Genomic DNA, 22,846 nt, shown 5'->3' with positions numbered 1-22,846 from the left:
AGTAAAAGTTGGACAGAGTAGGCTTTTATCAGCTGGAGTTTACAAGAATGAAAAGGCATGTGATTGAAGCATTAGATGCTGAGGAAACATGACAGGGTGAATATGGAAAACTGGTTCCTCTGTGCGAGATCTTAACGTGAGGGTTCACTGTTCAAAAATTTAAAGTTTGCCCATTTAAGACAGAAAAGAAGAAGTTCTGAGGAAGGGTCACCGGACCCGAAACGTTAACTCTGTTTTCTCCTCCCCAGATGCTGCCAGACCTGCTGAGCTTTTCCAGCAACTTTGTTTTTGTTCCTGATTTACAGCATCCGCAGTTCTTTTGGTTTTTAGAAAAGGAGAAGTGTTTTCTTTCAGGATTGTGAGGCTTTGGAACACTCTTCCTTGAAATCTAATTTAAGCTCTTGAATCTTTGTAAAGCAGTGGTAGGTAGATTCTTGATGAGTAAGTGGATAAAAATTTATTGTGGCTAGGTGGGAATATGGAGTAATCCGATTGGCCATGATGTTATTGAATGCTGGTGCAATCTCAAGGTTCCAAGTTGTCACTTAATTCATATGTTTGTATGTTCGTATGTATCTTAGTCTGTATTTATCCTCTTCAAGAATCATAATTCTATCATGTCATTTTGGAGCTATGTGAACCATAAGAGAAAACATTGTTGGTGTACGTTTTACAACTTGCACACACATGGGTACAATTTATACACAAACGCAGTCAGTGCCTTTCTGACCAGAGAAAACATTCTTAGCCAGGCCTTCCTAAAATATGGGTTGGGACCCTGAGGCAGCTGTGGTAACTTTGGAGTTCCAACCAGGTTAAAACAGTGATACTCCTTCTCACACATGCCCCCATTCTGCCAGAAGCCCTGCTCTGCTCTCTCAGTTCTCACTGTGATAACAGTTAATAAGCCTGGATGTGAGGCCACAGTGAGGAGAGTGTTTGGGAAGCACTGAACTAAACACAAGGAGAGTAGATGTAATTTTTATTCTCAGTAGAAAAATGAATAATTAGGAATTGGCTGCCTATTTCATTTTACTTCATTGTTTTTTCACTGTGCTTCCTTACTTCATCCATTCTAAACTGGGCAATAAAGGTTAATTATTTTCATTGTGATACGTGTAATTGTACAGAAGCTTACCATTTCTCTTGAAGCTACAGCTTTAAATTTCTTTTAATCAAGTTATTCTTGCACATTACCTCTTTGGTAACTTATAAATTGCGTTCCTTTTCAGATCCTGGGTGTGTGGTTAACACACAGATACAGGAACCAGAAAGATCCACGAGCAAATCCAAGTGCTTTCCTGTAGGAGAAACCGTCAGAAATGCCATACCACTGGAACACTGCACTACTGAAGCCTCCTATGTTTTTGTTTTGTTGATGAGGCTTTCAATATCTAAAACTCCACCAGCTTGCAAGACATGTCTTTCACCTGGGATAAGGGTTTTCATTCAGTTTTGCTTTCTGTTGTAATGAAACTTATAACTAATCTTTGTTAATCTCTAATAGAATTCTCAGTTGAGGAATGCACTGCTGTTTATTGTTGTCCAGAGCCTAATCCTTGTCACATGCATTTGGTTAGCACAAGAGTTGTTGCTTCAATACTTTGTGTTGATTCTTAGAAAAGTACCACACTAATGAAATTGAAAATTAACACCAAAGGAAATGACGCTCACAGCATTATTTGATATTCAATCCCCTTAAAGTATAGCAGTGTATAATAGCATAAGTCTAGTTTTTCATTTTTCCATTTTCCGTATATGCATAGTTAACTAATAGTAAAGGTATTTTGTTTGATTGGAAGGTAATCACTGTTAATTTTGAACAACTTAGATTATAAATAATATAAGTGCATTTTCATTTTGTGCAATAGCTTGGTGGAGCAGTTCCTTTTTGTAACTTCTTCCTGTTGCATTTGGGTTTCAAAAGACATCTCTAAATTTGTTTCCGTCTTTGAAAATTGAAAAGTTTAGTTTTTACACATGGGTCTCCTGATCCACTGTGAGCAATACTAGCTGAAAGAAATGCATTTCTTATGGCTCAACGATCTTCTGACTTCAAAACCATTTACAGGATTTTGTGCACATGTGTGTGGAAAGCTTGTTTCTTTGGTAGTTCAGTCAGCAGTGGCCAGTTTATTTCCCTAGCTTATTTGGAAATGCTTATACCTGCCTGTGTGATTTAATGTGAAGTTTTGTTGTAGCACCGCACTGCTCTGACTACTGATAAATTTAATATACTGTGATTTTTTTTTTCCTCTGCATTTGGTGGTAATACTTTAATCAATTACTGTTTGTTTAAAGAATGTCTTTGTCTTTGTCTTGGTCTCTGTCTTTGTCTTTGTTTTGATTTAAAACAATGTTTTGCTTCAAGTGCTCATAGTAAAAGTGGATCATTACAAATGTAGCTAACTTAGAAACAAATCATGTAAATTGTGTTGCACCACATTTGTTTTTTCTCTACACAATGAGAAATTACTTTTATTTGGATATTTAAGATATTGATTTATTGTGCAATTTTGCTCATGACATAACTGTATTGAGAATTGAGTATATTTGACAGCTTGGTATCTTATTATGTTTATGAATGTAGGCCAAACCATTGATTGTTCCTAACACTGGAGAGAGACAGCAGTGATTTAACATATCTTATGGGGAAAAAGTTAATGTAGAGAATATTACTAGTGTATTTATGGGATTTGTAAAATTTGAGACTATGGGTAAATTGTGGACTCCAACCATTAAAGTTTCATTTATGTGGGTGGATGAAGTGACTGTTTGTTTGTTTTCCTTTTTTCATTTTTTTCTGCTTAACTGTAGTTTATTTCTATCCTTTGTTTGTTAGAACATTTCACCAGCCAGCAACACCTACATCACATAAGTGAATTAAAACAAAATGTTGCACCAAAATAATGAACACACATTATCTTTTTCTTTGCTTTCTGTTTAATGTGGCTAATTCCAAGTTTTAACAATCGGATTAGCTAAGAACTTTTTGAATGGCAAAGCAGGCTCAAGGGGTCTGCTGCTAATTCCTATGTTTGTATGCATATATCTAAATTTAAGTTAGAATGAGTCGACGTTTTAGCATTGGTGCAGTAGGTTTAGTGGCTTTAGCATAGTGGTTCACATTGGTATCTGGATTTAAGAAGGAGGAATTAGCCTCTACTAATACATGTGCCTTTATTGAATCATGTTAGTCTATCACTCAATGTCAAAAACTACTGGAGACTGCACTAAACACGATGTCCCAACTCGTAAACTCAGTGTTCTGCCCAATGAAGTCAGGCATGCCAAATGCTGCGTTTGCCACCTTGTCTACCTGTGACTCCACTTTCAAGGAACTATGCACCTACACCCCTAAAACTCTTTGTTCAGCATCATTCCCCAGGGCCCTACCATTAACGGTAGAAGTCCTGCCCTGGTTTACCTTACCAATGCAATACCTCACATTTATCTAAATTAAACTCCATCTGCCCCTCCACAGCCCATTGGCTCATCTGATCAAGGTCCCATTGTACTCTGAAATAATTTTCTTCACTGTCCACTACAACACTGACTTTGGTGTCATCTGCAAAATTAATAATCATGCTTCCTATATTCACATCCAAATTATTTATATAAACGGTGAAAAGAAGTGGACCCAGCACCAAACACTATGGCACACTGCTGGTTACAGGTCTCCAGTCTGAAAACCAATCCTCTCTCTTGTACATTCATGCCAACTTTGTATCCAATTGGCTAGTTCCCCCTGGAAATACCCAGATACAGAAGCTGTTGGTTGGAACCAAAGCTAAGTTCCACCATTAATTGGGTAATACAGGACGTTGGTGAGGCCACTTTCAAAATGTTGCGTAGAATTCTGGTCACCCTTCTAAATGAAGAATGTTGTTAAACTTGAGAGTGTGCAGAAAAGATTTGCAAGGATACTGCTGGGACTAGATGGTTTGAGTTATAGGGAGAGGCTGAATAGGCCGGAGCTTTTTTTTTCCCTGGTGCGTTGGAGGCTAAGGAGTGACCTTGTATTGAGGTTTATAAAATCATGAGCATGGATAGGGTGAATAGTTTTGGACTTCCCTACCCTGTGGAAAAAACCTTGACTAGAGGGCATAGGTTTAAGTTGAGAGGGGAAATATTTAAAAGGGACCTAAGGGGCAGCAACTTCACACAGAGGGTGGTGTGTGTATGGAATGGACTGTCGGAGGAAGTGGTGGAGACTGGTACAGTTACAACATTTAAAATGCATCTGGATGGGTATATGAATAGGAAGGATTTAGAAGGATCTGGACCACACGCTGGCAAATGGGACTAGGTCAGATTGGGATATCTGGTCTGCATGGATAGGTTGGACCGAAGGGTCTGTTCCATGCTATATGACTCTACCTAGAGTCTATTCGAGTCTCTTAAGATGGTTTACACCATTTTCAAATTATCATGGTTGAACACGTCACCTTGCAACCAATTAAACATAAAGAGGAAAAAGCTTGCCCATGCGCATGGAATTGACACTCTTTTGTCACTAAACTACTGTCGAACATACACTTCAAATCCCTTAGACTACAGGTACGTGAGACTATTCACAAGTGACCTGATGAATAGCATCACAAATTGTCATAAAATCAGTGAATACTTTACCACTGTTTAACTGAGCATGCTTTAATAGATGTAATTTCCAACAAGAAGTATGGAGATTCTGCAGCATCATTGCAACAGGAAGCCAAGCTTTCATAGGTGCATTCCTTGCATAAAAGAAAAACGTTGCAGAAACTATAAAATTTGTAACAAAATCATGGTTCCAAGTAAACAAAAAACTCAGCAGGTTTGGCAGCATCTATAGAAGGAGAAACGGAGTTAAGATTTTGAACTGAACTTCTTTCATTAGATATATGACTGGATTTATATTCTCAGTTGTAATCTAAAGAGATCCATGTTTGCTTTCCTGTAATTGTATGTTGGATATTTTATGTTCAGCATTGTAAGGTTTTACCCAGAACAGCGTTTGATAAGTCTGCCATCTTTTGGACATCTAAGGGTTTTTTATTGTCCAGACAAAACCCCCTTTTTATATATATATATATCAAGCCTTCTCCCTAGCTTTTATTTAAAGGTAAGTGTAAAGCGCTGTGTTCCAGGTGTAATTCAATTGGTTAAACTACTCACACTTTAAGCAAAATATACTTTATTCTTGCCCTACAGTTAAAATACAGTCAAAGGAAAGAAGATTTGGTATAACTTTGGCTCTATTGGAAAATGTAATGGAATAGTCGATTAAATAACTACTAAACAGCAACTATTCCAATATTCTAACACTCCATAAACACACCCTTGGCAAGAGCAAATTCAGTAAAATAGATTCTCACTGCCAGAATTGCATGTGAGGCAGGACCCAGCTTTATAGCTGTAGCTGAGAGAGATTAATAGCTTCCACAGCCAAGTTCAAACTTCAACTACTGAAAACTAAACTAAAGCCCTGGTTTTGTGGGAGCCTGATTCCACCCATTCGTGCTGCTTCTATTGTTCCAACATTTTAAAAAAGAACTTGGCCTCACAAATGGTTTACTTTATTGGCTTAGAGGAGACATCTCAGTACCTAGTTTCAAAACTTCTCTTCAAAAAAAACAACAGGACAAAATACACATCTTAATGCCATAGTATCATCACACCTCCCCCCTTTGGGGAAAAAAAACCCATCAATATACAAAGATGGCTTCATTTGTGTGAACCTTTAGTCGTATACTATCAGTACGCTACGGTGCCTATACATTATATTGATTCTAAGCATGCAAACATTAAATGCTACAATCCATTTCAATCCATTCCTTCTGCCGCCAAACACCTTTATCAGTTATGACAACACATTGGCAATCATGTTCTCTTGTCCTGCCACATGTATAATTGTAAAATTAAATGACTGTAACAATAAAATCCATCTAAGCAGCCTGGTATTTTTATCTTTAACCCTTAATGTGTTATGATCTCAGACACGTTGTCTCAGACACATTACTGACAATATAAATGTTGAAATTTTGCAATGCCAGTGCTAAATTCAAGATCTCCTCTGTGAATATTCAACTTTTGATGAATATTCAGCTTTCTGGAAAAATACCCAGTAGGTCTTTATCTTTTCACCATATTCTTGTAAGAGTGCAGTACTGACACCCACATCACTTGCATCAGTAGCCACTTTGAAAGGCTTTGCTTGGTTAACACAGCTTCCAGGTTATCAAATGCCTTCTGACATTCTTCCATTTACTGGCATTTTCTGCAGTTCTTCAATAAGTCAGGCTGTGGAGCAATCATGCTGCTGAAATTTGGTACAAATTTTTGATGAAAAACACCCAGGAACCATAATACTTCCCTCTCTGTCGCTAGTATGGAAATCTCCCCGCTATTCTTTGTTTTCACATCCCATGGGGCCATCTGTCCATGTCCAATAACATGGCCTGGGAGCATGACTTGACCTTTTGTGAATTCACTGTTAGCCAGGTTTATCATCAAGCCCACCTTCTGATGTTGATCAAACAATTTCTGATGAATGCTCCAAACGTGTGACTAAACATCACCAGATTGCCTCTGTATACCAGACAATTGGGTAATCTTGAAATGACTTTATTTGTTAGTCTTTAAAATGTAGCTGGTGTGTTTTTTCATACCAAAGGGCATAACTTTAAACTGGTAAAGCCCATCTGGTGTCACAAAAGGCAAAATTTCCTTCACACTCTTGGATATGGTATTCTTTGAGTAAACCCAACTTTGAAGTCTAAGTTGCTTGTGCCTCCATCTCAATACGAGCTTCCAGCCGTGGAATAGAATATGAATCAAATTTTGTAACTACATTGACTTTGCGGTAATCAACATGTCGGTGTTGGGCACCATTTGGTTTTGGCACCATCACTATGGGTAAGCTGCATTTGCTGTAAATCACTTTGATTATATTGTCTTTGAATGGGCTTTTAATTTTTTTTGAACCTGTGCCAATTTTAGAGGGTGAAGTCTATAAGGATCTTGCTTACTTGGAACAGTATTTCCTATATCTACATCATGCATAATCATGCCACATATCTCTTTATGTGTTTGGAATAACTCTTTAAGGTAATTTCAATTTTCCTCTGGAAGGTAACTCAATAATTTATCACAATTTTTGAGACCTTCCTCATTATCCAATTTAATTTGAAGAATATCAAATTCAAATCTATCTGGATTTGGTTCTTTATTTTGAGTTGTAATAAGTACCACATTGTCCCTTAGTTTTCCTTCCCTTTCAGAATACCATTTGACCCTATTCACATGACACACTTTGTGAGTTTCCCTTCTATCTGGCGTTCTTATCAAATAATTCATCTCACTCAATTTTTTTTTGATTTGATAAGGCCTACCTAACCTTAAAGGTTTGCCTACTACTGGTAGTAATATTAACACTTTATCTCCTCAAGTGAAACTATGAATTTTTGATTTCTTGTCTGCTTCCTGTTTCATCAAACGCTGTGCTAATTTCAAATGTTGTCGAGCCAACTCACCCACTCTATTCAATCTTTCCCTAAAATTTGGCTTATAGTCCAAATATAGGATCTCTGAAGACTGATTTACCAAATTTTCCTTAATTAATTTCAGTGGTCCTCTCACCTCATGTCTGAAAATTAATTCAAATGGATTGAATTCAGTTGATTCGTTAGATGCATCCCTGATTGAAAAATGTGCAAATGGAATTTCTTTATCCAAATCCTCTGAATAGTCATAACTATAAACCCTCAACATAGTCTTTAAAGTTTGATGCCACCATTCTAATGCTCCTTGTGATTCTGGATGGTACGCAGTTGATTTAAGTTGTTTTATTCCTAAGCTATCCATAAATTCCATGAATAATATTGATGTAAAATTTGATCTGATTGTATTTCTGTGGGTAGTCTGAATCTAGTAAAAAATTTGAGTAACTTTTACAATCCTTTTAGCTGTGATATCTGGTTGGACCAAAGGATCTGTTTCTGTGCTGTATGACTCTGTGAATAGCTTCCAAAAATCTAGTAGACACATCCATTATGGTCAACAAATATTGAATCCCACTTCTTGTTTTAGGGAGGGGTCCTATGCATCAATTCAGCCACTTGTAAAAGGTTCCTCAAATGCTTGAATAGGTATTAACGGTGCTGAAGTGAATTTTGAGCTCCTTCAAAACAACAGTCTCTCTAAGAACATCACATGTCTGATCAATTTTCAATGCCCTTATCCACCTATCAAAGATAAGTTGTTTGATCCTTTCAAACTCTATGTACGTTTATCCAGTTTCCCGCCTTAGATTCCTAAAATCTTGTCTGCAGGATTCTGGCACTAGTTCATGTGCACTTAAGATGTTCTTTTCATCTCGTCATACTCCCCAGATATCTCTTCTGATAGTGATGCAAATACATCATTAGCTCTACTAACCAATCTTATTTGAATCAACAATACCCACTTGGTCACCATTCACTTTATTTGTTTAGCCATTTTCTCAACTGAAATGAAAAAGGCTTCTACGTCCTTCTCATCAAACTTTGGTAATGCTTGGACATATTTAAACAGATCCCTACCAGGCCTTTGGCTACTATGGGTTTGTTCTTCATTACTATCCCCATCCTACTCCTATCTTCCACCTTTGTCATTTTAAGTCGACTTTTCTTTTTCATTGCCAACTTCTGAAGTTCAAAAACTCTCTCCTTCTCTCCCTCCTCTCTCTTTCTCCCTGTCCTCTGCTAGGGCTATCATTTCCTTTCCTTTTACCTCTGCTTTTATTTGTAATTCAAACTGTTTCACTTCCTTTTCTCTTTTTATTCTGCCAGGGCTATTCCTTCCTTTTCTTTCTCCCTCACCATTGCTTCTAATTCAAACTGCTTCATTTACAATTGGATTTTAGCCATTTCCAACAATTCTGATTGCATTCCCAGCAATTGTAAATGTTGAGCTAATGCTGCAATTACCTCTGCTATCCTTACATACACTGGCAACTCTAACTTCAGCTTTCTTGCCCATTATAAAAGTTTTGCCTTGCTCAAATTCTGTAAAACACCCAAAGTGATTTCTTGTAGCTGGAGGAAACGCTTAGTGACTGAAACAGCCATTATTATACAAGGCACACCCTGTTTAAAATAACTAAATGCCACACCTGAAATAAAAGAAAACCAATACTCACCACTCACTGTGTTTGAGTCCAATAATCTTAAACCCAACCTGGAATTAGAGATTTCGATCCCAACAAGAGTCTCCGATTTGTAATAGACCAGACCCTCCCCACCTTCAAATATATCAAGGAGATAGCCTAGACCTGCACTTTTATCTGACTTAAAGACAAGTGTAAGGTGCTGTGTTCCAGGTGTAATTCGATTCGTTAAGCTATTTGGCTTGATTACAAATCTTGATTACAACGCTTGATTACATATGTTTTATTACAACTCTTCTACACCACAATTTCTTCCCATATTTTTGTCAATGGCATCAAAATCCCAAAGTTTCACATTTCTCCTTCTTTGCACAGTCCTGATGGCTTAAAGTCCAAGTCAGCATTTCCCAGCTGCTGAATGAATCAATGACCGAGATAAATAAGCATCTATCATTTTGTCTGTAAAATATGTATTTTGTGTCTCCATTGTGCTAGGCAACACTGTAATACACTTGAAGCCATCACTGACACACTGCTGTGCTAGCCAATAAGGCTTTGGAAAAAGGCATACGCTAAAGGCCTCACTGGTGGAGTGCAGCATTCCCACTAACATATGGGATTCACCTCCCCAAGACTGTCCAAACTGGAGGAGGAGCATCCGGGAATTCGTCGAACACCTTGAGACTTGCTGTCAGGAATAAGTGGAAGCCAGGCATAAACAGCGTCAGGAGCGTACTGCCATACCAAAACCCCACTTACCCCTTCTCACAACCACCTTCTGCCCCAAGTGTGGCAGAGTCTGCGGAAACTGCATTTGATTGTATTGCCACCTATGGATTCATCCTGAGAGTGGAAAAGTGTCATCCTCATCTGTGAGGGACCGCCAATGATGATGATGCAAACAGGCATGTCAGATGCTTTAGAGACTTTTAAGCGACTCTTGGATAGGCACATAGAGGATAGTAAACTGTAGGGTATGCAGGGTAAATTGATCTTAGTAGGACAATAGGTCAGCACAACATCGTGGGCCGAAGGGCCTGTACTGTGCTGTACTGTTCTTTGTTCATTCAAAGATTTCTATCACTTTGATACCACCCATTCATTGCATCATTGCATCATTCAATGTTATTCATTGCATCATTGATGATAATAAATAGCATGGGTGATTTAGACAAAATATCTTTTTTCCAGGAGAACAGAAACGATAATGAGGCTCGGACAGTTAAAATGATAATAGTGTGCATGTAGTGACTAACAGTACAGTTTAGTGGAAGAGCCAAGTAACAGAAGAAAAGGTGTGCACGTTTGGTCATTGATAAAAATGAAACAAAGCACAATGCTTAAAAGATTACTGTAACATAGGCAGTAGAATTTCTTAGGAAACACTCCATTAGGTTTAGTGTTTTCAACTTTGGTACGTTATTTTTCACTGTATTGTTATTCAAACAATAAAATTGACATCATGAACATTAAAATACCCACAAACCTTTGTTAATGTGGTTATAACTTTGACACTATAAGTGCCTTTCCCAGTTTTCTTGACAAAACTGTTGCAGTTTGTAATATCTTCCATATGCATTTTAATATCAAAAATGGGACTGTCATTGGACCAAATAACAAAGAAGGAAAAAAATATCCCCACAAATATCCTCATCCTCAATGATGGAAGAGCCCAGCACATCAGTGCAAAAGATAAGGCTGAAGCATTTGCAGCAATCTTCAGCCAGAAATGCCAAGTGGACGATCCATCTCAGCCTCCTCCAGTGGTCCCCGGAAATACAGATACCAGTCTTCAGCCAATTCGATTTGCTCCACGTTGGAGACACTGGATACTACAAAGGCTACTGGCCCTGACAACATTCCGGCAATAGTAATGAAGACCTGTGCTCCAGAACTTACCGCTTCCTTAGCCAAGCTGTTCCAGTACAGTTACAACACTGGTATCTACCCGACAATGTGGAAAATTGCCCAAGTATGTCCTGTACATAAAAAGCAGGACAAATGCAACCTGGCCAATTACCGCCCCATCAGTCTCCTCTCGATCATCAGTAACGTGATGGAAGGTGTCATTAACAGTGCTATCAGGCAGCACCTGCTCAGCAATAATCTGCTTAGTGACGCCCAGTTTGGGTTCTGTCAGGGCCACTCAGCTCCTGATCTCATTGCAGCCTTGGTTCAAACATGGACAAAAGAGCTGAATTCCAGAGGTGAGGTGAGAGTGACAGCCCTTGATATCAAGGCTGCATTCGACCAAGTGTGGCATCAAGGAGCCCTAGCAAAACTAGAATCAATGGGTATCGGGGGGAAACTCTCCAGCGGTTGGAGTCATACCTGACACATAGGAAGATGGTTGTGGTTGTGGGAGGTCAATCATCTCAGCTCCAGGACATGTCTGCTGGAGTTCCTCAGGATAGTGTCCTAGGCCCAACCATCTTCAGCTGCTTCATCAATGACCTTCCCTCCATCATAAGGTCAGAAGTGGGGATGTTCGCTGATGATTGCACAAGGTTCAGTACCATTCACGACTCCTCAGATACTGAAGCAGTCCATGTTCAAATGTAACAAGATCTGAACAATATCCAGGCTTGGGCTGACAAGTGGCAAATGACATTCGCGCCACACAAATGCCAGGCTATGACCATCACCAATAAGAGACAATCTAACCACTGCCCTTTGATATTCGATGATGTTACCATCACTGAATCCCCCACTATCAACATCCTGGGGGTTATCATTGACCAGAAACTCAACTGAACTCACCACATTAACAGAGTGGCTACAAGAGCAGGCCAGAAGCTGGGAATACTGCGGCAAGTAATTCATCTCCTGACTCCTCAAATCCTGTCCACCATCTACAAGGCACAAGTCAGGAGCGTGATGGAATATTCCCCACTTGCCTGGATGAGTGCAGCCCCAACAACACTCAAGAAGCTTGATACCATCCAGGACAAAGCAGCCCACTTGATTGGCATTACATCCACAAGCATTCACTCCCTCCACCACTGATACTCAGTAGCAGCAGTGTGTACTATCTACAAGATGCACTGCAGAAATTCACCAAAGATCCTCAGACAGCACCTTCCAAATCCACGACCACTTCCATCTAGAAGGACAAGGGCAGCAGATATCTGGGAACACTACCACCTCCAAGTTCCCCTCCAAGTCACTCACCATCCTGATTTGGAAATATATTGCTGTTCTTTCACTGTTGCTGGGTAAAAATCCTGGAATTCCCTCCCTAATAGCATTGTGGTTCAACCCACGGCAGGAGGACTACAGCGGTTCAAGAAAGCAGCTCACCACCACTTTCTCAAGGGCAACTAGGAATGGGCAAGAAATGCTGGCCAGCCAGTGACGCCCACATCCCACAAATGAATAGAAAAAAAAGTGCTGCAAAGAAAACTAAGGGCACATTAAATGAAGTCAACAAAGTTGCTGAAGTGTATACATGAAAAACACAAGATCATCTTTCTAATCTTTGATTTTGGTGGAGTGGGTGTGCTAAAGGACGTCTTTGGCTTGGCTAACATTTATTGCTCATTCCTAATTGCCCTTGTGAAGATACTATGGGCTGCAATCTAATACTTTTTTTGCAATCTAAAGCTGATGGTTTTTGAAAAAAAAGTCTTGTATGGGGTGTAGACATAACTGTCAAGGCTGGTATTTGTTGCAGATCCCTTGAGCTGCCTCTCAAGGGCGATTAAGAGTCAACTGTATTGCTGTGGGAGGCACCTGTAGGCCAGCTGTGGTAAAGATGGCAGATTTCTTTCCTTAAGGCCAAAAGTGAACCAGACTTTTTTTTAGTAGAGATGCCTGGCATTAGAACATCTGCTGTGATTGCACTAAATAGAGAAGGATCTGTGATAATGCTAGATAAGCTCCTGAGTTAAAATATTTGTTTAGCTTATGCTTAATATAAAATGCCACCTTAGCAAAGAAGCTGGCACATGCTGAGGAACAGCAGCCGTGGTGATCATATAGCAGTTTATTGCCATTTAATTTACTAGCAATCACTCATTAATGAGGTTGGACCACAATTTAATGGCTAATGCTTCATTTAAAACTTTATCCTAACACCTTTATCCTAACTGGGAGTAAGCTAATAATGACAGAGGACTTGCACACAACGTAAAGGTCTGCTACCTTTCACTACCCACTAGGAGAAAGAAAGTTCTCTGTATCATCGCGACTTACTTGATGATTCCATCTGGTTTGCAGGAGGAATGGGAGTACATGAGGCCAGGTAGACCAGCATGAGATGCCGTAGCAGAGAGGGAGAAAAGGACAATGTGGAATTTCCCACCCGCTTCCCCTGAAAGAATGGGACAGCCCTCTTCCTTTAGAACTCCTCATCAGGGCATCCAAACCAAGAGCTTGTGCATCCTTTCACTTGGTTCCTGAGGCATCCTGAAACTCTCCACTTTTGTCAGCCAGCATGTACTCTGCGCTTTCAGCAGAAGTGAATGTGTGTAGCCCATGACACACAGATGAATAAAAATTGCATCTGATCGAGCACTTCATTCTTTTTTAGTAACTCCAGTCAAGTTCAAGTTACGGTTATCAGCAAATTAGGATCAAAATTGGATGTAGAAACCAGACTTCCAAACAGGCTTGCCTTATTAGCACAGCATCCAGTTAGTGCCTGTTTTCACCCCAGCCAAAAAAATCCGATGACTCTTAGGATTTGTTGGCTTAATGGAAAAAATATACAACAGTCCTTTAACAAACATTTTTGTTCAGATAGCCATATTCCAGAGTCCTTTTGAGCAGAATATTGCTGATACTGTAAATCTGAAACAAAAGAGAAAATACAGGAAATTTTCAGCAAAATTGGCAGCAACTCCAGAGACAGAAAAAGGGATAGGGTTAACATTTCAGTTTGTGGCCCTTCACCAGATTTGGGAGTATTTTGAAGTGCAACAGTTTACAAGTGAGGTAGGGGACGTGAGAAGGATATGAAAGTTCAAAAGGGAAGATCAGAGATAGGTTTGAAGGCATGAGAGGTAAAAAGTCAAAAAGGATGATGGTGTAAGGTAAAAATAGTTGGTAATGAGACAAGAAAAGAAGCAAAGGATCGATCTAGAGGAGGTGTAAATATAAATGCAGAATTATTGCCAATTGTTGTCCAAAAAAAGGAACAGCAACCATGGTCTGAAATTGCTGAACTCAATATTGAGTCTGGAACATTGAAAAGTGCCCAGTCAAAAGATGAGGTGCTGTTTCTCCAACTCACAATTAATTTAGTTGAAGCAGCTTAGGAAGTACAGGATAGAAAAGTCAGGGTGAGAATAGAGAAGGGAATTAAACTGACTAAAATTTAAGGGTTAAACTTGTGAACTGAATGGAGTTGTTCCACAAATTGGTCACCCGATCTGCATTCAGTGTGGAGCTGGAGGAGCACAGCGGGCCAGGCAGCATCAGAGGAGCAGGAAAGTTGACGTTTCGGGTCGGCAAAGGTCCACTGTTATCTCTGACTCCAGCCTCGGCAGTTCTTACTATCTCTGATCTGCATTCAGACTTGTCAATCTAGAGGAGACTACACCGCAAGCAGTGAATATGAAAGTGACAGAGTACAAGTAAATCCTTTTCACCTGAACGTTTGGGACCTTGATCAGTGAGAGGGAGAGGCTAAACAGGAAGGTGCTGCATTTTCTTCAGTGAAGATGGTTTTGGTGGTGCCAACATACTGGAGGTGAGAGAAATGGTTGGAACCTGCTGAAAATCTGTTGAAGTGGAGGTTTATGAAGTAGAAGGTGAGGACAGATGAGGAGCTTCATCTTGATTGGATGATTCTGCTCTTCACATTTGCAACTCCTTTTGTTGTTCTTTGTTTTTCACTTGCCCCATTCCTATCTCTTTTTGACTTGAGCCATCAAACCACTTTTCCATTATCTTTCCCGCTCTGTATCCTTTTGTTCTTTCTTCCTCTTCCTTTCTTCTTCTGCTTTACTTAAAAACTGTTACATTTCGAACACCCTCAGTTCTGTTAGAGACATTGACCCAAAACATTAAGTCTCTACAAATGCTACAGGGATGACTTAGAATTCTCAGCACTGGTCACCTTCTGGTAATAAATCAGATTGAATGTCATCAGTGGGAAGGATGAAGAAACCACTTTGATGATTGACTCAGTTGTATGGCTTCTGACTAAAAATGTCTCCTTGTTTAGTATTGCTTAAGTTTAATATAAAAAATAAGTAAAAACTGATCTATTCTCATGAGAGGAAAGCCAACTGTCAAGGAGAGCAATAAGAAGATGAGGCAGAAGATGAAGATAAGAAAGATTCACATGAATAGACATTCTAGGGCTTTAGAACAAAATGGCTTTGTTCCTCTGCATACTGAACTATATTTCACCATTAATATTATCTTGATTGGTTGCTTATTGTTCTTTGGCAATCGAATAAGTTTCTTACAATCTTTTATTCTTGCTCGTTGATGTGAGATTAGCAGCTTGAGGAGGTGTCAAGTGGTGATGGCAACTCTGAATTGCTCAGGATTCATGATACTGACAGTGAAGGTGGAGTGGGTTGTTTGATCACCTCTTGGAGTACTGGCTCAGAAGAACAGTGTTTTGAAAATTCAAAGGTTCTGTCCTTGTATGAAAGTGGAAGAGAAAAGGAGTATAAATACCAATAATCCCATGATTTGAGATTACAGTCCGAAATTAGGCCCATGTGGCAGTTTGCAAGGAAGAAAGTGGTGATGCAAAAAGGGAAGGAGAGCATGATCTGGGACATGGGATAAGCAAAAATAAATTGTTAGAACCATAGAACCCCTACAGTGTGGAAATGGGCCATTTGGCCCAATAGATCCACATTGACTAAGCCTCCGAACAGCATTGCACCCAGACCCATCCCCCTACCCTCTCCCTGTAACCCTGCATTTCCCATGGCTAACCAACCTAGCCTGCACATCTATGAACACTATGGGCTATTTAGCATGGTCAATTCACTTAACCTGCACATCTTTGAACTGTGGGAGGAAACCGGAACACCTGATGGAAACCTACACAGACACGAGGAGAATGTGCAAACTCCACACAGACAGTCACCCCGAGGGTGGAATCAAACCCAAGTCCCTGGTGCTGTGAGGCAGCAGTGCTAACCACTGACCCATTGTGCCACCCCTGTTCTGCCCCTGTTTCTTCCTTTAAAGTAATTGAATAACTGGAACCAGCTACACTATATATAAAGTAATTATACCGATAGATCAGATAAAAGTGATTCTGGTGGATTAAGAATTCAAGCCAATTGATTTCCAGAATTAAGGCCAATGAGAACAGAGATGAGAAGGTGATGGAGAAAGGCATGGTTTTATTAATGTCTAACTGTAAATCTTGGGCTGAGTACAAATTGCTGATGAAGGACAATTATTGACTAAATCCTTGAAGATGAAGAGATAGAATTCTACCTGAGGATGATCAGTTTTGAATCACTCTGTGGCTTAGGGTAGTGGTTGGAACCAGGGTGACCTCATTGACTATGAGGTCGTTGATTGAGGTTGTTAACGTGGGCCAATCAGGAAAGCCCTGGCTGACCAATATAGCCAGGAGTAACAGGCAGCAGGCCATGGAAGGGGTCATTATGGGCAACTGCCTGCCCGTCTTCTGTGGCTACGCGCAGGCCTGGGTATCCTTGGAGAAGGAGCACGCGGTGTGCACTGGTGCTCGCAATGCCTTTCGGGAGAGGTGGGCACGGTGGGGGGTGGTGGACGAGCATGGAGTGCTTTGTTTCCCCCACAGATTCTATTTTGATTTGATCCCTACCCTCTCCCTCACTTTTTCTTTCACATAGGCATTGCCCCCCAGGGGCTCTGCTTGGTACTAGTTCTTTAGTCACATGGGTGTCTTTCCTGGCGTTAATAAAGTTATTTGCACACCTGGTGTTTTTACTGTGTCTCACACCTGTACACGCACAAAAAGAGAAAAAAGAATGTATAAGCAGGAGATATAGAATCTCCTCAGTTCGGGGTGGGGTGGGAGGGGAATATAACCAGGAGATTGGAATCTCCTCAGTTGAGAAAAAAAAAGGAGTGACAGGTCCAAGTGGGGTCATTACAGACAACTGCCTGCCCTTCTTCCGTGACTATGTTTGAGACTGCGATGTCCCTGGAGAAGGAGCATGCGGTGTACCCCAACACCCTCGATGTCTTTAGGGAGAGGTGTGCACTGTGGGGAGTGGAGTGCTTTATTTCCTCCTCCAACTCTATTTTGATTTGATCTGTACCGTCCCCTTCACTTTTTCTTTCACATAGGCATTGCCCCTATAGGGCTGCGCTTGTCATTGGTTCTTTGGCCACGTGGGTGTTTTTCCTGGTGGTAGAATATTAATAAAGTTATCTACCCAACTGGTGTTTTGACAACACGGGTGCTGGGGAAAATAAACACGACAGTTGTATGGCCATAGTGTGAAGGGAGAAAAGGAAAAAAAAATATAACCAAGAGATGAGATTCTCCCAGTTAAAACAAAAAAAAAGGAATAACAAAAAACATAACCAGGAGATTAGAATCTCTTCAGACCAGGCGACTGACTCTGAGCTGGCTGGCCATGGCCACTGTACTGTGCACAAGTAAACAAAGGGTGGCTTGGTGACAGGATACAGGCCTCTGTGCTGTTGTTTCAGTGGTGATGAGAGAAAATGGGACCTGCCTGAAGAACAGTTGTTTGGAACAGTCATCTTGGAGATTGGGTAAGCATTTCTGGCATCATGCCTTTACTTGGAAACCTTGATTCATTTGATCCTGCTGTGGAAGACTGGGTCCAGTATGTGGAAAAATGGGTAAATGACATTGGGGCAGACAAAAGGATGAAAAGCAATGGGTAATCCTTCTGACTACTTGCAGACCTGCAGCATTTTCGGAATAAGGGGTTTAACTTTCCCAAAGGCACCAGACACTAAAACCTTCCAAGAGTTGACAGAGATTACACAGCGTGGAGCTGGAGGAACACAGCAGGCCAGGCAGCGTCAGAGGAACAGGAAAGCTGACGTTTCCGGTCGGGACCCTGATTTCTGAAGAAGGGTCCCGACCCGAAACGTCAGCTTTCCTGCTCATCTGATGCTGCCTGGCCTGCTGTGCTCCTCAAGCTCCACAATATGTTATCTCTGACTCCAGCATCGGCAGTTCTCACTATCTCCAAGGGTTGACAGAATTGTTTAAGGAATATTACAACCCCAAAGCTCCTCTAATTCTGAGATGCTATCTGTTTTATTCGGTTGTTATAGAACCAGGGGAATCCGCATTGGGATTTTTGATAAGGTTGAGACAACTGGCAGAGGCATGTGATGTTGGGTTAACACTGAATGAGGGACCGTTTGGTAAATGGGGTTAATGACATAACTATGAGGAAGCGCCTACTAGCCCAACTGGACTTCAAACAGGCAGTGCAACTAGCTTTCCCATTAGAAAATGCAGCAACTCGAGCATGGGAACTACAGGGCATCCCAACGGAAGTGGATTCCCTCACGTGTCTCACTAAGCTTGGGGAATGTCACTTGAGTGCCGGCAATCACAGAGCCTCACACAGGGCATATCCTGAGCAGAGGGACCCTAGGACAGGCCACAGCAGAACCCCAAAATAAAGCCGAGCCTTGGCCAAGTGGCTAAACAGTTCTTCAGGATCTGGATTGGCAAGCTATTGTAGTTGCTGCCGGTTTGCAGACTCGAGACGGTGAAGGAGTCCTACAAGACCTGACTCAAGTAAGAAAACTTGTAGGCTGGTACTCAGGAGAGTGCACACCCTGGAAAGTCCCCCTATATATGGGTTGGAACAATTAAATTGCTGAGTGACATCCAAATCAGACTAAGGGGTCTCCTATGAGAGGCACTTGGTGCATTTACCACTGATGGTAGTAAAGTGCTCAGGCCCAAGTCTAATAGGGTGGAATTGGCTGAGAAAAATTTACCTGGATTGGCTCAACATTTTTCAATTAGAAAATGGCTGCTTCAGTGAAGTCCGAGTGAAATACCCAGGAGATTTTCAGGAAGGGCTTGGGACTATCAAAGGGGCCAAAGCCAATTTACATGTTGACCAGGAAGCAATTCCGAGACTTTGCAAGGCCTGGCTGGTGCCATTTGCCTTGTGGGCAAAAGTAGAGGTAGAAATCAGGAGGTTGGAGAGTGAAGGGATCATCAAACCAGTGCAGTTTGCAGATGGGCAGCACCGGTCGTACCGATTGTGAAGCCTAATGGCTCAGTTCACATTTATGGGGATTTTATACAAACAGTAAACCATTTTTCACAGCTGGATAAATACTCTATCCCTCACAGTGAGCACTTGCATGCAAAGTTGGCAGATGGGCTATCCTTTACGAAGCTAAACATGAACCACGCCGACCTGCAACTGCGGCTGGATGAGGAGTCCCAGAAGTACGCTACAATTAATACCCATAAGAGTTTATACCAATATACAAGGCTGCCATTTGGGGTACCATCAGTCTGTGCCCTTTTCCAGCGGACCATGGAGAGCATTTTACAAGGGCTACCTCAGGTTGCCATTAATCTGGGTGACGTACTATTAACAGGGAAGACCAATAAGGAGCACATGGAGAACTTGGACATAGCACTTCAACATTTCTCCAAGGCAGGCGTACACCTTAGAAGGGAAAAATGCATGTTCCAGGCACCCCAAGTGAACCTATTTGGGTTAGAGTTGACAAAACCAGGTTACATCCATTGGAAGAGGAAGTGAGGGCGATCATAGGAACCCCAACTCCCACATCTGTACTGGAGCTTATGTCTTTCCTTAGGTTAGTGAATTATCACAAAAAATTCATACATAACCTGGCCTTCATCTTGGCACCCTTACATCTGCTGTTGAAAACGGTTCAGCCTTGGAACTGGTCACGTAGCCAAGAAGTAGCCTTTAGGGAAGTGAAAAAGCAGCTATCATCATCTAACGTGCTGGCCTGCTACAATCTGAAGTGAGAGGTAGTGCTGCCATGTGATGCCTGCCTGTATGGTATCAGGGTAGTGTTGGCTCACCTGTAGCCCAATGGAGAAGAACACCTGACAGCGTATGCTTCCTGGACTTTGGCTGAAGCCGAATGCAAATATGCCCAGATTGAGAAGGAAGGTTTGGCATTCATCTTTAGTGTGAGGAAGTCCCATTGGTACCTTTACAAACTAGAATCTATACCTTTGAATTAGAATTAACCTCTGTAATAGAGTACAAGTAGTTTTATGATAATATAATCTTATTTTTTAAAACTTTTATTAGTCAAGACTCTCCATGAACTTAATGTTTACAGTGCTGTTATGTATTTAAAATTAACTGTATTACGTATAAAAATGTACAATCATTGATAAAGTTTCATCCAATGGGAAACTGGCACCAATTAAGTAAGTCTGGGACAATGAGCTCAGGATATCTATCATGAGGACATGACAATGTACATCCTCATATCCTGAACACTTGAGTAAGACAGATATTGTAAAATATGTCAACATCTCAGTGAGAAACCATAGAAATAACAGAATTTTGGAGAGGATGGTCTCTTGAATAATTGACATATTAGAAAACTAATCAGGAGTTAGGAGGAAGTGATCTCACTAAAATGACTAATACTCATATCAGGAATTGGACGCACACTGTTAAGCCAATCTGAGATGAACTGTTCATTGACTAACAAGTCAATTAGAATTCAGGGTATCTCTTATCATGCCCATGGGGTAGTGGCTGGTTGGAAAGGTTAATAAGGCTTGGTTTTTAGTCATAGTGTTTAGAAAAAAGCCAGAAAGGGAACTGTTGAATTCACTGACTCCACCACCTTATTGATTTTTGTACTTGCTACAATAAACTTAGTAAATTCTGTGAAAACATACTTGTAACTGGAATCAGTCTTGTAATTAATGAAGATTGGCAGAACTTTAGATTGGCTCTCTTAACCAAATCTATAATTGAAATTTGGGTGATTTGGTTGTGCAGTGGTAGTGTTCTACTTCTGAGTCCAGATGATCTAAGTTCAAGTCCCAGCTGCACTGGAGATGTGTCACTGCATGTCCAAAGAGTGAGTAAAATAACTTTGTGTAATAATACTTACATGAAAATAAATTTGTAATTAACTTACATCTCACAGTATTATGTTACATGCCAAAATCGTACAGTTGGAGAAGAAATCAACTTAAAGTTGAATTCCAGAAAAAGCACGAAAATAATTTGGTTAAAATAGTATTAACAAAACAAATCTTGAGGTTGTTGGTTTGAAGAAACGACTATCCTGCCTGAGTGCAAAGCCAATTTGTGAATTGAAAAGGAAAGAAGTGGAAGAAATCACAAAGAAAACTGACAGGCACAATGTTCAAAGCGAATTATGTAAAGTAAAAGGAATAGGTATGGAAAGGACTTGAGAAAGCTGGATGCTAAAAACAGAGGGCACAGGCTCGATGGGCCGAAGTGTCTTTTTCTGTGCTGTAGACCCCTATTACTCTACGACTGCAGGAGGAAACACTTGTTCTTGAATATAAATTAAAACTTCAGATAGAAAAGCAGCAGCAGTTGTTAAAACTGAATTAGCAAAAGTTTGATCTCAGCTGAATCAAAACAAACAAGAATAAACTGCCTGAATTAATAAGCTAAATGAGGCTTATTAAGCCTTCTTCATCTTTTTGCATTTATTTAAATCACCCTACAGCATCTAAATAGTGATTAAAGATCTCAAAGCAGCTAAATAGGATGTTATTCAAAAAGAAATGAGTTACTTATACAGGTGTGGACAGAATTAAACCTGTGTCTTTCGGAGGACCAATAATATCCAGTAAACAATCTAATCAGTGTGTAAACATTCTCTAGCATAAGTATCGCATAATTAGGTATCACTGGCTAACTCATTTTTAAAAATGATTAATGATCAACAGTGTGGGGGTATTTGACATAAAGTAATGGGTGAACTTTAAAAGTATTTTCTAGCTGTAAAATTTGAGACATTCAGGTCATGAAAAGCACTCAAAATTCAAATTCCTTTCATATTTTTAAATTGTAAATCAATCAGAACTATATAATAGAAACTCCTACTGTCTGTGAAACACACACATTTGGTATCAAAAGGGTTTATTAAAATGTCATTGCGTACAAGCTGAAATGCCCATATTGAGAGAACATTATTTACACTTGTTTTGCACATATCAGTGCATTATTGGGACAGTGATATGCAATGACTCTACACAATAAGTTTATTATAGTTACAAGTGTTGAACAGAAATAATGTAATGAATAAAGCTTATGGTAGATAGATGACTTCAAGCTTCTATAATTCATTCTTTAGAATGTTTCTGGCATTCTTCATATTTGCAATCACTAAAAGAAAGAGAAACAAAGTATTATTGATGTATGGTCAAATTTATTTCAGTTTTCTATCTCTATTGGGCTGTGGAGTTCACAAGATGCCTGTTGTGTATGCCATCAGCATCAACACAAGTCTGAAATCTGTTCTTTTGAGCATGATCTCCTAGAATGCAAATTGCTTGGTTTTATGAGGAGAGAGAGAGAGATTGTGGACCATAGAAGTTATACTAGTAAACTGGAATGTCATGACAGATTCTTAATTCAATCCCAATTCATGCTGTTTCATTGACTGATTAGTGATGTTGAACAGGACAAAATTTAACATGAATGGAACAGAATCAGAGAGTTGTTACAGCAGAGAAGAGACCAATTGACTTATTGTTCCTGCACCAGCTCTCTAAATGAGCTCAGAGATAGTAGGAACTGCAGATGCTGG

The 22,846-nt window shown here is 40.2% G+C and overlaps 2 protein-coding genes across 2 annotated transcripts in view; one reads left to right on the top strand and one right to left on the bottom strand.

Annotated features, from left to right (window-relative positions):
• The window catches only part of tspan13a (tetraspanin 13a), a 33,149-nt gene extending 30,382 nt beyond the window's left edge, over nucleotides 1-2,767 (top strand). Inside the window, exon 6 of the mRNA XM_048615731.1 lies at nucleotides 1,233-2,767. Within this exon, the coding sequence (XP_048471688.1) occupies nucleotides 1,233-1,307 (75 nt within the window). The 3' untranslated portion in view covers nucleotides 1,308-2,767. The remainder of the gene's footprint in view (nucleotides 1-1,232) is intronic.
• A 19,392-nt stretch (nucleotides 2,768-22,159) lies between these two features.
• Nucleotides 22,160-22,846, bottom strand: part of LOC109935388 (anterior gradient protein 3-like) — a 19,617-nt gene continuing 18,930 nt past the window's right edge. Inside the window, exon 8 of the mRNA XM_048616859.1 lies at nucleotides 22,160-22,422. Coding sequence (XP_048472816.1) covers nucleotides 22,373-22,422 — 50 coding nt within the window. The 3' untranslated portion in view covers nucleotides 22,160-22,372. The remainder of the gene's footprint in view (nucleotides 22,423-22,846) is intronic.

Source organism: Rhincodon typus, chromosome 2, assembly GCF_021869965.1.
Source record: "Rhincodon typus isolate 14 chromosome 2, sRhiTyp1.1, whole genome shotgun sequence".
In the NCBI taxonomy this organism is placed as follows: Eukaryota; Metazoa; Chordata; class Chondrichthyes; order Orectolobiformes; family Rhincodontidae; genus Rhincodon; species Rhincodon typus.
This window is presented reverse-complemented; position numbering and strand designations above follow the sequence as displayed.